We start from the raw sequence: 19,363 nt of genomic DNA, 5'->3' as shown, positions 1-19,363 counted from the left end.
AGAGTTCCGCGAAATTTAAGATGTGTCATAGATAGCAAACGTTCCATTTGTTTAACTGTCACTTATAGAGGTATAGGCAAGTATCAATGTCACTCATAGAGGATCACCCGTGAATATTGACTGTCACTTAAAGAGGTTTCATGTTGCATGCTTACAGTGCCACATATGTACTTTTCTTGGCCGGCGACTGAAATTGGTACTACCGTCGCCATTTTGTAATATCAGACTGACATTGTTTATTTTCTGTTGTTCTATACTTTATAAATAATTTTATATATAATAAAAATCCAACTAAATGCATTTATTTTTATTGCTTGCATTATTAATTACAATGGCAAAGTTTGAATTATCGAACGGTTCTGATTTCTAGGTATCTTAAAAGATATTATATTAATAGTACAGGTAAAAATACCTACCATATGGGTCATTCCTAAGATTGTGTCACATTTATTTAAGCCTTGACTTGAATTTTCTGAATACTATACATTGTTTTATAAGACAATAAATTGTTCGGTTAGCCTGCATGATTTCAAATAATTCTCCATAATGGGTAATTATTTACTGGTAATACTAATATCCATGACAGCAACACCATTTTTTTTTGGCGGGAAGTCAAACTAAGCGGGACTTTATGTACCCTCTATGATTTTGACTGAAGGACTCTGTATCCACGGTTATGAAATAAATTTAAAAAAAAATGACAGCAACGCTCTTACGCCGAAAACCGTATATGTGCCACTGTATAGAGGTTTTAGGAGAGGAATGACGGGACCTGGGTCCCGTCATTTTGCTCTCTTTAAATACTCTCATTAATAGAGATTTCTCGCTTATCCAGTTGTTACTTACACAGCTTTGAGTATATGTTGTAAGACAATATTATAAGTATTTAAGTAACTAGTTTAGTATTTTTAATTTAGAACATAAAAGGACGATTTACCAACTCCACCGAAAACTACCGATTTACCAGCTCATTCGTCTCTTTCGACCACATTCTGTTTACTCTATGATTAAAAGACACAGAGCACAAAACGGATATTTTTGTCGTCAGAATTTTGAACAACAATTCGACCACCTTTATAAATTTAGTCTATGCTCTAAAGTCTAGCACAAGGTAAATCGTATAATAAAATGAAGATTAATATACTATTGTTCAATTAGGCGGGATAAATGGAGTGTGAAGACAGCTGTCAGTCACGCAACATTTGTGACATAACTGTCTTCCCCCTTCCGAGACTATTGCGTTAGATTTGTACATGGATATGGTATGTCGTATCTATAGTTTAGTTCTGCTTTTTATCTATGGTGTATCTGTTTCTTGTAATACGCATTAAAAACCGAGAATTTATTACATTCTGAATTCTGGCTTATAAATGTAAGATGCTATACATTTAAATTATAGTTTTTCCCGCAACTTCTTACCTTCACTACGTTATTAGGAAGAAAGATAGTTCATTTGATATTTTAAACAACTGTTTAATAGATTAGAAATATAAAAAAAAACCTTATAATTCCTTTGTCAAATTAGCCACTCTCTTGCCTACCATATTTTGACAGCGAATTGTATCTCATTTGAGCCATATACATGCGCAGACGGGATGAGAACTTTAAGAAACTGTTTATAGTTGGAAAAAATCACGAGGCCATCATGTGACCGATTCATCGTCGTCAAAACTATACACTGACTGAAGAGAGAGAGTCAAAAGTAGCCAAGTCAATTTTGAGGTTATTTCGAACTCTGTACATTTGACAACTGGTTTAGTCAATTAACGATAGAACGAAGGAAATGAAGTCATTCATTCAATTGTGATTTTTTAATTTAGTATTCAAATGAATGCTAGTACAAGGAAAGTTGTTAGGTGAGCTTAAACAAGCTCATACAGGACGTCCTCCGTTAACGGTGAAAATATAATTGCATACTACAATTACGTACAATTATATTTTATATTTCCATAAGGTGGAGGGACCATAATACACTTTCGTTTATAGATAATACCACAATTAAGTATTTTACATTTATACATAATAATAAATAACTGATACTTGTTTATGTACGAAGTTTAAGTGAGAAAAAAAAGTTTATTATTTTTTATTAGCAATATCTTGATGTATTATTTATTTAAATATAGTTTCATAAATATTTTTAATAATACCGTCGTTTTATAGCTAAGTTTGACTCCCGAAACAACAATAATTTTGTTGGTAAGTACATACTTGCCTAATCAATAATGCATGTTTCTGCTCCCACCCTTATTTCAAACATATTCTGTAGATGTAACAGTTTTCTATACAGGAGGCAAAGAGCCAGAAGGCTTGCAAGTGTTGATCGCCTTATAGGACTGTGTGCGCTCTATCTTGAAGGACCTTAAGTATACTAATAAAAATAATATAAAAATTAATCAATAATGAGCAGCATTTTGGCTATTTATAATTTTTATATCATGGCACAAATGCTTTAGTCAACTATATAATAAAACTGATTTATATGAGTAAGGGGATTTGACTCTTTAAGCGGCTAAAGGACTGTAAAAAGCAAGTCGTGACGAGCGTCTTAATATTAATATTGTCAACAAATACTGAGTTTCTTAACCTTGCCCTTTCGAAGGAACAAAGAACGCCTTTTTGAACCTTTTTTAAATATTTTAATATTACTTTTATGAACAATAAATAAATGGGTTTAGGCAGATTTATTTACAACGAAAAACAAATTTAAAATATCTTTACCAGTTTAAATCTAACAGGTAACATATAACCGCTGAATTACAAGAGGTGGTCAATACTCGGATTAACAAATGTAGTAATTTTTTTGGGGTTTTTTTCCTCACTATATCTGCTTTAACCAAATGTAAACCGCGCTGTGTACGATGCGCAAACTTTCCCCCACTCCCTTGTTTAATGCTCAAGAATTTTGCCGGTATCTGTAGTTATTTATTAAATTTAAAGACCACCTTCTTTTAAGTTGGAAAGCAAATTCCTGAATAATGTTTTACATTAGACAATTTAAAAAATCTTGACCTTAAATTCGACTCCTGATTGGAGCGCAAATTATTAAATGTAATTTTATTTCTGACTGTGATGAGCTGGCTATTCTTATGTAACAAACGGGCAGGAGGCTCACCAGATGTTGAGTGATACCGCTGATAGACACTCACATTTCCAGAGGGCAAGTTGGTTGCCAGATATTTATATATTGGTAAGGCAACTGGTTCCACATAGTAGAGAGTTAATTCAAAATACACGGAACAGTGAAACTTGATAATTGTAATGCCGTAACGAGACAGGGAATACTTGGAGATCAAAGTAGGCAATCACTGCATTTCCCTATTGGTCTGACTGGGCGCCGGGCCAGAGCAACTCTTTAAGACCTTATGATTTAAAAAGGTTTTGTGGTACATACAAATCACTTCAATTTATTTTTCGTTGCAATTTGCCTGTAGATAAATAAATGAAGATTTGAGTAAGCCAAAACTAAAATATTAATTTAAGAGTCTGGTCTGGATTTCATTCCTAAATCAGGTCAAATATAACTGAGTCTAACTGACTGTTATATTATTACTATATAATATTATATATATTATTTATTGCAGTTTTCGGTCCCGGAGTTGCATTAATTACGTTATCAATATATCTTTTGCCTCATGATATCCTGTTCCGGGTGCGTGATAAGCCGTTATCAATACTAGGTCACTTTCAAGGTGGCTAAAGGTATGTAAGTCCGTCTGTTGTTTTACGGTTAACGCGTGGGTAGGAATACGAATCGTTATTGCTTATACACGTAGATAGCACGACTGTCAAATGTGACATTCTATATCTCATAAAAATTGGATATAGTATCTGTCCCTGATCAGGAAAGGGTAAAAGCATAGTGTCGGAAAGTGAAGTATGACGCGTTGGAACAGTTTAATAAGACTAATTTCGTTTTTTACACTGAGCTATATCTCACTTTATTCAGTGTGTTATGTTTATGCATTTAAAAGAAAATACCTAGTACCTGCTTATAATTTTAAATTTAATAAATGATTGTAAAACTGTGATAAACAAATGTTTAAAAAAAAATATATAATCTACAGTTATTATTCTATTGGATATAAAGATTGAAGTATATTACTGAATCTAGTTTCAATTGTAATTTATAAATAAAAATTAATTGCAGAATGTGTTGCAAAGCGAATTCTAATTCAAGTATTTTTTTCTACCTTGAACTCTGTGAAAGGTTTTTATCGAGAGAAAAATATATAGTATAATTTAGTACTCAGGTTTTTATTCCGGAAAAGCGAAGTTTCTATGTGGTAGCATATTTGTATAAATTGATAAATAGCTACAAAAAGGTAGGCTAAGTAAAAAAACACATTAACATTCAAGAAGTTCGCGGTCCCCCGCTAGCTTCCCAGCTAGTACCTTAATCACTCACATCTCTGACTCTGCGACCCACAATGTTCATTGCGAAACGAAAAACTATAATGTATAATTTCATTCAAAGAATATAACTCACAACAGAGATTTAGGTTTAGATTTTAAATCTCACTTTTCGTTTCCCAAGTTTTGGAAACCATAATAATTGAATTAAATTAAGTAGTGCGTGAATCTGTGGTTAAATTTGATTAATGCTTATCGTCTTAACTACGTGATTTATCGATAAAACTCTGTTTATAAAATCAAGTTCATATCATTTAGTTTTAATAAAGGGATGGTTTAACACATTGAATGCCTTAACAATGGATCAAAGTAATAGCCGGAAACCAAAACTTTTTATGGCGAATTTTGATTAAGTAAATATGAGTGCGTGAACATATGTATGAATGTAAATAATTATTATTATTTTTATATAAAAAAACATCTTTCGGATCCGAGTGGTCGGCAGTTAATGTGTTAATAAGCAGATGGTTTAATCCAGTAACCGAATGAACTGCTCCAGATGGGCCGACAGGAATGAAGGGGTGGCTGGAAACAATTGATGAAGATAGCAAGAAATAAAATATGGGGGAAAAAGTAAGTAAGGAAGAGGCCTTCTGCCGTACAGAGGCCGCATCTTAGAGTAGTAGAAATTTTATTTCGATCTATATTTGTTAAATGTATTTCAATAATCTGTGGATAAATAAAGGATTTATTATTATTATAATATAATTCTGCCTAAAATATGGCGAGGGGGCTGATAACTGGCCATGCGTGATACTCGTGAACGGGTGCTACTTGTGGTGACTGGTCGTAGTTGAATTCGTGTATGCGGTGATGTTAGTTATTTTTGACTATGTATTTGCGTGTTGTTCCCACGAAAAAGTGCGCGCTCCTTACAAACGTTATGTAATACAAAAAAAAACTTGGCAATTAAAAATAGTGGCAAAGAGTTTATTGCCAGTTCTTCTCTTCCGTTCTACGCCCTTGATTTAAGAACTGGCAGTAAATGTAAAGTTAGAAGCATTTAATTTATTTTTTATTGACGCTCATAAGTGTAAATTGTGTTATTTATATGAATAAATGATTCTTGACTTTGAATTTGACATTATAATAAGCTTTTTATAAGTATGATTAAAAATCTTCCAAATAATTTTTTTTAACAGATTTATGATACGGAATATAAAAGTAAAAGTTTTGCAAAAACTCACCCTTTTTAGTGAATACATATTACAATATTGCGTAAACTTGTTATAGTCAAAGCCTAAGATTTCCACAAATTTGACATGAAAATCACGCCTCAAACGGTCATAACATACGACACCAATACAAAATCAGTATGAAACTCACACGCAAACCATGAAAGTGCAATTAAAAACCGCACTACCTTGCTCTTCCATTCGCGTCTTTATTTCCATAGGAATAAGAGAGACAACTATTGTTACTTAGTTCGTGGACGTGCCTAATTCAGTCCAAGATCAGAATTGAAGGTTTTGCGGTCAAATTGGTTTTGCGTAACGCGGTAATAGTAGTAGAAGGGTTGTATTATCTGTTGACATGAGTTACACAGATTATAAAAATACTTCGCAATAGAAGAAATTTTAAAAAAGGAATCGTAATATCTCGTAAATTTTTTCTAGGGCAAGTCGTGCGCAAAATGTTGAAACAAGCGGAATTAATTATTCTAAAACATGACTGCTATTAACCTAGTAGATATAATTTCTACTGAAATAAGTCACAATAAGTCTCCTTTTGAACGATATAAGAACAGTTCTTTTACAGCACGCAGCATGGCAAGATTATGCGTGGTAGGGGAAAGTTCATGCGCACCTTTAGTAGAAAAATACGGAAAACGGAATCACGCTTTTACCAGCGCTAGTACACTGTAGGTAGGCCTATAGTTGAAAATGGTATAATCCATTTTTTTTTAATTTAAATACTTAGTATTGTCTTTGGTTAACATAGCTTTTACACATTGAAAGAAAACTATTATTTTAACCGGATTTAAGCTATTTGTATTATTATAAACTTATACGTCATCTTTTAGTCGATACCAACTCCGGGGAAATAAATACAGATAACACAACTTTCTCTACAGCTATGATACTTTTGACATTCAACACCTTTTGTCTTCAGTCACCGTGACCACGCACGCTGTAAAGCATGCGAAACGTCGGAAAAAATTAAATTTAAAATTATGTAAATAATTATAAGTTAAGGCCTATATAAATGGCATGACTGATGAAGATGAGTTTAGTCCGAGGGCGCACCCGATGATGAGTCTATGTTTTTTCGTGTAAAACATGGTGATCTATATATTCCGAGCCATATACGAATAGTAGGTTTTAATACTTACTAATTACGAGTGTTTTTTTTTAATTTAAAAATAAAAATACCGAAAGTAAATATAAATGTTCATGAAACAAGAATATAATAGATACACAGACGCTAAGTATAGATTTAAGTTTGCGTCTGGTGATCGGTGACCCCAGCTGGTGCTTTCCTCGCTCAACGAATAAGTATCGCAAGGAAATGCCAGCATTAAAGTCCATACTGTACATGGACCAAATTTTTACTAGTACATTACTAGTACTATTTACATTTTAATTATTATTAATATAAATTGATTTCATCTTGATAGTACAAAAATATAACAAATACAGGAATCGTGGAGAAATAAGTTAATTTAAGTTTAAGATTTATTCACAGTTAAATCACCTTTCTCGGCGTCAAGGGCGCGGCTCAAGACGAGGAAACCGGACGGGTCAGGGTTGCAACACTAGTACTTGCAATCTTTGATTTAATTACCCACATAGGTTATCTTTTGCTAATTTCCGTTAAGGAATCTGTTTATAATTTTATATTGAAACTGAGAATCACACAATCATATAATATATGTGTCGTAGATTAATAAGCTGTTTATTTAACAGCCAAGCATTTAAACTAAGCAGCACCGTTTAACTAGCGGCCTGAATGATATTTAGCCGTAGCGTTTGTAACAACATTTAAATAACTGTTGTTCGTTTAATAATAATAATGTTTAGGCCATTCGTACGATAGATTGACCATGTGGCAGGAATAAAAGAGATGAAACATTTGACACGAAAAATAATTCTTTAAAATTTAAATAGCTTGAGTCACGGATAAATTCATATTATTATTGTCACTGCTCTTCCATTGTACTTGTTATTTTTCAATCAACTTTAAGAAGGCCATCAAAGTGGCAGAAAGTAATGAAACGTCATCAATCCAAGTCATTTGCCTAGTTGATCAACTGGATGAACATCTCACAGGCCGCTAGTTAAACTCTGTTTAGTTAAGATGCTAGGCTATTGATTGAACGGCTAATTAAGCTATGTACATTGGCTATTGGCTTCGACATATTAGCTGATTAGGCATAATTTAGAAGACTGGAATACAATTGTTTTAAAGAAAAAAAATGTCTTAGTGTTACATTTAATCAAACAAAAGTCGTATTAGAAATATATAATAAGGCCAAATTGTCTAGGATTTTTAAGCGTTTTGTGAGTTTATATCTGTATAGTTTGGCAAGAGTCCACAGATTGGGAGAGATTTTATTATAAAGAAAGGGGTGCCTAAATAGAAAAAAACACAGTCAGATAAAGTCAATCAGTCAGTCTCAGCGTAAGAGAGCCTATACTCTCGGGGTGTAACTACGACGATTTAGATTATCGCTGCCGAAAAACAAACGAAACTTGAGTGAGCTAAATGTACAGCCTTGGCCCATACCGACACAAAATTTCTGGTAGGCCATAGCAAGTTTTATTATCAGACGTCAAGGCGGTATACAAAATACCAGGCATGAATACAAAAAGGTAGTTTTGCTGCGTACCATCACTATGTGGAAACACTGCTCACTGAAGTTATTCGGAACCAACTCGACTTAGGGTCTTGAAGGATCCTAAGTCGAGTTGGTTCCGAAATAATAGAGCGTACCAATTCTTAAAAGGCCTTCTGGCATTGTAAGTGGTTATGGCATATCAGATGAGGCCTCCTATAAAAAAGGCTTTATTTAGAAGACTGGAATACAACACAACACACAACACAATGGTGTGTGTGTGTGTGTGATGTAAAGTAGTATGATTAAGCAGTTTAGGTTGTTAATGTTAGTCATTTCGTACCTCATAAAACTTATGCAAATTATCTAATTTGTAGAGACTGTTTCCGAGAATGTAACAATTTCCTGTCAACAATGAGATCACATATATCCTAAATGGAAAAACCATTTTTGAGATACAAATTACAGTCCATTTCATACAGGAATTTTATGTAGTTTTACAGCTAAATGCATTGATCTTTGCAAAATTCAAGCCAAGAGACGAGCTGGGAGAAATGACTCGTGTCACGGTGTTTGTAATGAAACTCCTCCGAAATTCCGAATGGGTTAGGTCTGCAAATTGGTCGTCATCTATTTTTCATCCACCAAACTATTTCTAGACATTTTATGACACAGCATACAAAAATGCATACAACCCTTGATTTTCATTCCTCTGTGATCGCCAAGATTTTTATTAGTTAATTAATACATTATGACCTGAACTCAGTGGTTTATAAAGAGAATAGAAATTCACAGAAAAACCTAAAAAGTTTTCATTCCAGAAAACCGGACAGTCTCTGGGGTAGCATACCCAAATGATCCATGTTGGTATGTACTAAAAAGGTAGGCTGAGTAAAATCACATTAAGGAGAAAAGAAGCTCGCAGGGGCAGCAAGTTACTATATAGATTGTACACCATAATTGAGGGCGCTGAAAATTGCATTTGAATTAAAAAAATCATAATAAGAGTACGAAAAACATCCAAAATATAATTTCATAAGAAAACTATTTATAACCCATAATGCCATATACACAAATATTAACGAACGATATTTCATTGAAAAAAGTGTGGCGGAGAGTTTATTGCCAGTTCTTCTCTTTCGTTCTACGCCCTCCCTTGTTTTGAGAACTGAGAGTAAATGTAAAATTAGAAGCATTCTATATATGTAATTTCTTACGTTCATAACCACATTGTGTTACCTATATAAATAAATAGTTGTGAATGATATATGCATTATTAAGATATATATACCCTCTAACCAAAGACAAATAAAGAATAAATACATATTAAATTTGATTATTTCATTATATAAGAAGTATCCAAATTGATAAGTAACGGGACAGAGGTCAATGTACCGTAAATTATATGGTTCATTAGTTTGATATATCTCTTGACCGAAGCTAGTATGAAATAGTTTAGGAAAAACACACGTTTCTTTTTAAGCATCTTTGTCTAAAGATTTGATAGGAATAATTAATCTTATGACTCACTCAGTTTTTTGTAAGAATTCGTATATCAATCGTTTATTAGCTGATTAGGCATAATTTTTATGTTACTGGTATTATTAGAATCCTTTTATCCCGAATGAGTTGGAGGTATGATTTAATCACAGGACCCTTTGTTTGCCATCCAAACCTCGACTACGAAAGAGTGTTCACAGTTATCTTTACCCTTATTTTACGTTACGTCAGAGACCATTTTATTTATTTTAATTGTGATGCTTGCAAGAGATAACTACACTCTAAGCGTTACGGCCACCAGTTGACCTACATTTTATTTAATTATTTTAATTGTATTGTCCTGCTTATCTGTTAGCACTAGAGTCATCTGTGATGAAAAGAGACGGTAAAATTTTACGCTGATTTATTGCTTATGAATAACTGGGCATTATCCATACGATGAGCAGAGGGACTTCGGGAAAACTGATCGTTGTTAACAGTCAACCAATCAGATGGACCGATCAAGTGAAAGACTCACCGTCCCAAAACTGTACAATGTAAAAGAGGAGCTGGACAGAAACCGGTGGAAGCAGACTGTCTAGATGTTTCCTTGCTGATCACGACGCTCAGACCTGAGCTACCGGCTGAAGAAAGCGAAGCAATTAGTGATATATTAAAAACGTTTAACGGTAGAAGAAGTCAGGGCAAATTAATATATGATTTCTGTCGAATTTTTGCTCATGCCCACCGAAGGATTTATTGCGTCTAATTTACATATATATGACTTTGCACACCTGTGTTCCCACAATTTTATTGCAAACTAGAATTTCATGCTCATATATTTTCTACCTATGCTACATCTACACTAATAGAGGAAGATTGATATCAAAAGTTCATTCAGCGGTTACAAAACAACGGTTAAGTTCGCGACAATAGATGGCGTTAATATTAAAAGTCTATATTAACGCCATCTATTGTCGCGAAACGGCAACGCCCTTGCGAGCCTTTGGGCAATGTGAGTGCTCTAGTAGAGTGTCAGTGGTCACTTAACATCGAGTAAGCCTTCCACTAAGAAAAAAAAACATTTCAATAGACTTGTGATATCAAATTTGGTGTAATCAATTATCAATCAATATTTATTTATTTTATTTTTGCTTTCAAACATTACACATTACAAATGATGACCATCAAATATTGTTATATGTTCTAGAAAGGATAAACACGAGATCTTAAGAAGGCTAATCCAAGAATACGGCTAAAAGTTTTTAACTACCACAATTGACTTCTGCGAAAGGCTAAACTCATAATAATTATTTAAACTTTTTTGGTAGCAGGATATTGTATTAAAATGTAATTTTAATATGTCAAAATGAACGTCATTCGTACAAAAAAATTTAAATCTTAATTAACAATTATGTTAATTTTAATACAATGTCTTTTTTGTGTGTTACAACACTTTGGTTGTTTATTAATAATCGAAGGTTAAGATTAAAGTCACTACCTATACACACATGGCATAGAGAATTTGACTGACTTAGAATTTCTTTTTTGTCGCATTTTTACGAGTGGTTACATATACTCACAAGCACATGTACATACACAGCCTTATGTTCACGGTACATAGTTATCAAATAAGAATTCTAGTTTAATATAAGCCGTTTGCTACTTCAGAAAGTGAATAAATTTCAATAGGATGTATATATGTTATACAGGTGTGATGTAATCCATGGCTAAAATGGTATCGGCGACGAAGAGGGCGTTACGGTGTTTTGGAAAATTATGTTGTATGCAATGCAATGTCAGGAATACTATTCAAAAACAGATTTAAAATTTCCTTCATTTGAATGGGTTCAGTCTTAGAAACTATAAACTCTAACCGATAACTAATTGTTTACTCGTAATGCATTTTAGAACACACCTATATCATGTATAATGTATTTTTATCTTCGAATAATAAATGAAAAAATGGTATGCTGATTTTATTTTTGAAATGAAACTTCTTTATCGGCGTTGGAAAAAAAATTACCGTCACATTTTTCCGTTACGCGCCATCTTTTTCTCGTTCTTGCCACGGTTGATACGACGAGATTCGAAGCCATTAATGACAAATTATATCGTTATTATATATATATATATATATATATATATATATATATATATATAATAACGATAAAAATGATAGAAATGTCTATTACAATTACTGAAATTCTATAATAATCTTAGTAGTAATAAGGTAAAATAAAATTATTGTATTATCTGTATTCATGTCTATGATAATAAAAGCCTTTTGTTAAACTTTATCTAATTTAACTTTATTTAACCAATTTCTGTAAAGTTTCATATAGTAGATCATTTTTCGAAAAATAAGGTCATAAAGAAGTTACACTTCTTACGTGTGTACACTAGTTTACGCACACAATTTAATGATTTTTGTGTATTAAAATAAATTCGTAAATATCATATTCTCAGATACAATCTCAAAATATTTTGTACTTGTAATGACCCAATTGGCCTACTCAAAGTGTTTCGGGCTGTAACTTAAAACTGAGTACCATTTCTTATATAGTGATTATACTTGTTACTTTTATGAATGTTTGCTTTGCTCAAAGAAATTTTGTTAAAATACTGAAGAATCAAAGAAGTTTTTTTCTCTTATTTCAAACAAATTTGGTTATAGATACGTTAAAGGCTTTATCGATATTTTTTTTTTTCAATTTAAAAATAATTAAAAAGAAAAGTGTTTAATGATAAAAAAAACTTACCTTTGTGTCAAGGGTGTGTGTTGAAAAGAAAGAGCAGAGAAGAACTAAAGTGGATAACCACGAGACGGACACAGGTAGCAACGCCTCCATGGTTACGCTGTAACAAAATTCAGTCTTTAAATGATTTGATCTCTAAATCTCGAGTAAAATAAATAAACGTATTCTATACTTTCTTATAAATATGAAAATCTATAGTTATAATCAGCTAGCAATGTTGGCCTAGTAGCTTCAGCGTGCGACTCATCCCTGATGTCGTCGGTTCGATCCTCGGCTGTGTACAATAAACTGTGGATGTGCGTATTTAACATTCGCGCGAACCGTGAAGGAAAACATCGAGAGAAAAGCCTGAGACCCAGAAAGCGACGGCGTGTATCAGGCACAGATCATGAAACAGATACATAAATCTGAGGCCCAGACCTAAAAAGGTTGTAGCCGCAATTCATTATTTCCTTAATTTTGATTCTAATTAAATGATTAATAAAATTAATGTGGTTTTAACATTAAAAACATGGAAAGTTTCAATATGGATAAATTGACGTAAAAAGATTGGCATATAGCCTTAATAAAAATAAAAAGCCTTCAACGATTGGCTCTAAGTCAAATCACAATGTCTTAAACCTTCTCTTCAACAAATAATTGCACAGATCGAAAGAAAAAGTATTGTGCATAGTTTAAGCACTCTAAATAACTAAACAAACAAACATAGAATGAACAATTTATAATATGCAACAGGTGCAATTGGTTGGAATATGTAAAAAGACGGAAGATAAAACCCCAATGTCCATACTGAACCTGGTGGCAAGAGATAACCCGGTAGACCGAAGCTGCGATGGTGGGATGGTGGTATATAAGGACCTCGAAACAATAATGAGTGTTTCGACTACGTATTTGCGTGTTGTATGAGAGTGTAAGTGCGTGCTCCTATTTCACCATGCCTCCTGCTGATAGAGGACAAATCTGTCTTGAATTTATTTTATTATTATTAATTACTTAAGATGTCATGTGGAACATGGTGTAATAATTGCAGCTTACAAACATTGTGTAAAACAAAAAAATTGCCGATTAAAAAGATTGGCGCAGAGTTCCGTTCTACGACCTTGATTTGAGAACTGACCGTAAATGTAAAATTGGAAGCATTTCATATATGTTTGTTTTTTGACGTGCATAATTATACATTGTGGTACCTATATGAAAAATTGATTTAGAACTTTGAAGTATTAAGAATATTCATAGCGCAAAATCACAACCCAACACACATCACAGCCAAATTAGGTATAACTTACTTAAATGTATTTAATATTATTTATTTTATTTTTACCTTGTAGATGTTTGAACCGTTTTGTAAATATGTATTCCATCTTTGGCTATATTTTAAGTGTAATTCTTTTTTCTTAGCTGTACGATTACATAGTAAATAAGTAATATACTATTATATATAATACACTTGCGGAGTTTAAGGCTTACAAGGTGTCGTACAGTCTGTAATGATTATGATGAAATAAGTAAACAAGTGAGGATTGAACTAAATACGATGCTCTATTACAATACAGATGTACACGGATGCATCTCAATGCTGCCTATAAATTAATATATCGTACGAATGGTCACATGTCAAAACATCGTACCGGATCTGGTCGCATCCTTAACCAGTTGTAAAGGTTACTAATTATTATACCATTCTAGATAATTGTTCATTTAAGGGCCGCATTTTATAACTATTGATATTGGTTTGACATTTATAAAAGATTATTTATGAATTTAACTGTAATCTAAAGTTGTTTTTACGATTTAAGAGTATATGTTTTTTGTAGTACCTTTCTATTTAGTCAAGTCTAGTAAAATCACCGAAAATCGCGTCCCACAACGAGCCATGCATCGGGTAGCAAAACGCTAATGTCTGTCACATTATATAACATAACATAACGCTATATTTCTTTTACAGTTATATTCTGCAAATTTTACGAAAAAAAAATTCAAACCAATAATCCTGTGGTGGGTTATAAATTCATCAATTCACTTTTAAATCATAAAATCTCGGACTTAAATTCTTAACGAAGACTTATAACTGATATGCAATCAATGAATTCTGACAATTATTATGCGAAACAGCCCGCGGGAGTCTCGAAGAATGGGTGGGTGGCCATCAAAAATGTTTTGATTGAATTAATTTTTAATACGTATTTTATGTTCATGTATATTTCAATAAAGATTATGGACAAACATGGTAACAAGTTTTCTACCTTGTGACAAAAATTAGTGGTCACGATGCCCATCGTGCATCTTGACTAACTTGAAAGAAGTGGGAAATCCTCGATCCCTGCCTACCACTTCGGGAAAAAGTCGTGATAATATAAATAAAATAGCTATACAATGGGGAAACGCTGCCATCTTCGCAGCCTTACATTAATGGACTTCATTTAATAATAACTTAACCTAAGGTTAGTTATTGTTTTTACTTAAGGAAATGGACAAAATAAGACACATAAGAGCCCTCACTAAAGTTACAAACGCTTTAACTTTTGCTCAAAAACTGATATGGCATGGGCTGGCCATGTGGCGAGAATGTGGACCACCAGGCAAGAGGCGGAAGGGTCCCTTGATACCGCTGGGAAGATCATTTGAAAAAATCAGCTGGCATAAACTGGCACTCCATAACACAAGACCCACAAAAATGGGCATCTTTGGAGGAGGCATTTAACCAAACCGGGGTTCCTGGTAATTCATAAATAATCTATATATAATACTAACATAATCTAAGCTTACATACAATCAACAATCAATATTTTTGTTTACTGTAATATAGCAACTACCAACTATTGTAATACATCAAAGAAAAAGGCTTATTATTATGATTGTTAACTTATTAATTTGTTAGCTAGATACTTTATATAAATATTTTGTTAAAATGTAGTGAGTGTTTTGCTTTTTCATGTGGATATGATCTAGATGTTATTTTGTTTTATAAATAAAATAGACATGGATTTGTAAATTATCTTTCAAACTGTTGAGAATCAAAGAGTAGTGCCATACCTAAAAAGACTGTTCATAGATTATTCATGGCAATACAAACAAACAGGTCAGTGTACTTATAAAACGACGACGCATCGCGGAACAGTGCGATATGCATGAGACCGGTTTGAGTAAGGTTACGTGGAGTTCCTTGGGGTCAAAAGGGAATCATAAAACACGTTTATTCGAATTGGTGAATCGTTCATACATTGTGACATAACGTGAGAGGTTTGCGCAAAAAAAATACAAACTTATGGTCACTCTCCATGCTAGAGGGTTTGCGAGTACGTTGCCGGCCTTTTAAAAAGATTAGAACGAGGTTTTTCATAATTTTAGCTCTGCCGAAATATCAATTTATTAACATCAATATTTGAATGCCCATGTACACTCAATGCCATACGGCGCTGGAAACAAAATTACCGTCAAATTTTTCGGTTACGCGTCACATTTTTCAGTTACGCGCCATATGTTACTGGTCCTTACCACGGACGGATCGAAGAGATTCGAAGCCATTAATAACAAAATATATAATAACGATAACAATGATAGTAATAATTCTATTACAATTCATGAAATTCGGTAATATTCAAATAATTGTATTATTTGTATTCATGTCTATGGTAATATAAGCCTCTTGTTAAACTGTATCTTATTTAACTTTATTTAACCAATTTTTGTAAAGTTTCATATAGTAGATCATATTTCGAAAAATAAGGTCATTAAGAAGGTTTCACTTCTTACGTGTGTACACTAGTACACGCACACATTTTTTATAATTCAATAAATAATAAACACACTTTAAATCAATGTAACAGACATTTGAATCAATAAATAAATTTAAACGCATCAATAAATTACATAAAATGAAAAATTACGCAACTAAATCCTTTATACTTATAATTGGACAATATTTATTGCGCGGACGCAACGTTTACGCTTATTTCCGTGTTGTATGGCAAAACCCACACCATGCTGGGTTGTTTGAAATGCCACGCATAATGCTCCCTGGATATGATATATCTTAAATTTCTTTCCATATATTATCTAGGCATTTTTCCTTGAAGGCTTTTATTGACTTTACAATATCTGAGACGATGGCAAAGATTTTTTAATCTAATAGGCAAATGATCAGCCTCCTGTGTTTGACAAACGCTGTCCTAAGGCCCCATTGTTCTAAGGCCCTGATGTTTCTAATGACTTCAGCGTGAGACTCTCAACCTTGAGGTCGTTGGTTCGATGCCTGGCTGTGCACCAATGGACTTTCTTTCTATGTGCGCATTTAATATTCGCTCAAAGGGTCATGAAAAACATCGTGAGGACAACGGCGTGTGTCAAGCATAGGAGGCTCACAAACTTGCCTATTAGATTGATTAATAGATACTGAGGCCCATACTTAAAAAGTTTGTAGCGATACTGATTTATTTACTAACATATATACTTATATAAGTTAGTAAAGTTGTCTCATACATATAAATTATCGTTTATTTTTTTTCAATTTTAAAATGTATCCGTTCAAAACCTAGATTACACTATGACTGTAGCAACGATTGATTTCACTATGGTCACAGTATTGCAACACACACAAAAGTATTATTACAAAAATACATATTGCAGTCTCCAGCCGTGCGAACGCTGTTGCGTAAGTCGTATCCGATTTTACGAAACGTTTGAGATGTCTTATAAGATTTAAAAACCATTATACACACAAGAAAAGATTCAACGTAATATTTGTAATAGTTGTAGTCAAATTGTTAAACAAATGTTTTATTATTTTTTCAGTGTTACTAGTATTTTTTGTTGCATCCCCAATACTGTGTATTACTTGATTCATTTGTAATGTTACATAGTTCAAATAAATAAACTCACTAGAAATATATTAAATGTATATTCGCTTAGCTCCTTCTCTATCTTCCTTTGAACGTCTTCTGTACAAACATTACCTGTCCACATCGTATCCCTAACTTTCATACTAACTGGAGTTAAACTGATCTTAAATTGTCGTGATTCATATGCCCTTTTTTTCATGTATCCTTTTTTTAGTTTAGTTTCTTTCATTTTTAGTTCAGTCTAATTAACTATATGTAATATGTATTTTTGCACTTCTAGCACTTGTAGCCTATAAGAGATCGCTCAAAAGCGATAATTCCGCCGGACAAATGCACCGGATTTATGTTCAATTTTTATATTGTAATGTAACGAAGTGTTAATAAATAGTAAATAAAAGCCGCTACGACTCTTGATCTCGGCCTAAGATATATATATATATATGTTACGTGATCATTTGTTGTCTAACAAGCAAGTAGGTGATCAGCCTTCTGACAGACATAGCCGTTTGCGTCTAAGGTATGCCGGTATCACGATGTTTTCCTTCACCATACAACCGAATCTTAAAGGCGCACATACACAGAAAGTTTGTCTAGTTTGTTCCTGTTGCCCCACGTATAAGAGCATGCTGAAGCCACGTAGTCCACACTGGTCTTTAGAGATAAATTATGGATAAAGTAAAAATTTATGTTATGAAAGTAATTTAGTCCATTGGTGTGCAGCCGGGGCTTCTATCCTACGACCTCAAGGACACGCTCAATCCACAACACAACTCGTAACAGAAAATATATGTACGTTTAATTAATGGTGTAACACTATAATCTAAAAATAAGCTTTGTTTGATACCCGAACATGAAGTTGAAGTATAGGAGATCGGAGTGTGAACGTCTGTTAATAAAATCACACAATATAACTCAAAACTCGGATAAAAGCCAATTGTATCAATAATAATTACCGTACAAATTTGCTTGGTATATGTTTTATAAAAGGCAAAGGAGCCTACGGTACGCCCAAAAGGGGCAGTCATTGCAGCCCATGCACACCTCTTTTATTCGTTGCTGACTTTGAGGAAAGAGTATGCTCAACAATTGGTGGTCATATCTTCCAGGACCTATACCGGAAATTGATTCTATAATTTGCTACTTCACAAAAGAAAATTACTTGTGTAGCGGACTTCCACTCTTCCACGGTCCGCCATAAAGGTGATGTGTATGTATCATTACAGACTAACTTTTCTATTAGAAGACACCAACTCTTCGACTGCCTATGTTAATATTCAAGTAAAAAGCTGTAAACATCGGGTTATTGCCAGGCTTACACGAATAATATTGATAAATTTCACATTCATATTTTGTTGCTAAACTTGCTTGAATGCCTCAATAGAAGGTGTTCTAATTGTGACAAAAAAAGAATATTTTTAAGCGTGAAAATCCTACACACATACGTGTAAATAGCACTTCGAAGATAGGAAGCAGTTAGGAACAGCGAATGATGGATGTGCCATACACATATATACACATATATATTAATTAACTGAATTACCTTGGCAAGGAATTGAGACGTCCGCTGTCATATATTAATGTTGTGTTGTAAATAATGATATAAGTATTTAAATATATAATTGTTTTGATATGTCTGACAATACAAAAGATTGTTTTATCATTTATAACATCTTCAGGTGTAAATTTAGATGTAATGGCCTTCATAGTAACATTGTGACGAACTGGCTGGCGATAGTTTTAAATTAATAAGTTTTTAACTGCCGTAAATTAAGTTATAATATGTTTATTAACATATAAAGGTTTATTCAACGGGCAAAAGATCCTTTCTTAAACATCATACATACGATAATCTACAGTAATATATTTGGGCAAACTTAATCGACTAAAAACACGTCGTAATTACTTCTATTATTAAGTAAATTATTTTTCTAATTCTACTTTAACTTATACATGTTCTATGGCTGTCGAATATAGCTCTATGCGCGTTAAACTCTTTTATAGAATCATTCATGTATAATGGATACATAAACAAAACAGTGTAATTGCACCGTTTCTACTGAAAAATTCTTCTTTCTATTAAGTTGTATTTACGCTGAGAT

General features: G+C 33.0%; 1 protein-coding gene across 8 annotated transcripts in view; it reads right to left on the bottom strand.

Annotated features, from left to right (window-relative positions):
• Window positions 1-19,363, bottom strand: part of LOC123714029 (A disintegrin and metalloproteinase with thrombospondin motifs 4) — a 110,289-nt gene that overhangs the window by 55,508 nt on the left and 35,418 nt on the right. For all 8 annotated transcript variants that reach the window (XM_045668042.1, XM_045668039.1, XM_045668038.1 and 5 more), the window contains one exon: window positions 12,430-12,526. In XM_045668042.1, the coding sequence (XP_045523998.1) occupies window positions 12,430-12,519 (90 nt within the window). In that variant the 5' untranslated portion in view covers window positions 12,520-12,526. The remainder of the gene's footprint in view (window positions 1-12,429; window positions 12,527-19,363) is intronic.

Source organism: Pieris brassicae, chromosome 9 (genome assembly GCF_905147105.1).
Source record: "Pieris brassicae chromosome 9, ilPieBrab1.1, whole genome shotgun sequence".
Taxonomy (NCBI): Eukaryota; Metazoa; Arthropoda; class Insecta; order Lepidoptera; family Pieridae; genus Pieris; species Pieris brassicae.
The sequence above is the reverse complement of the archived record's forward strand: the minus strand, read 5'-3'. Positions and strand labels throughout refer to the sequence as shown.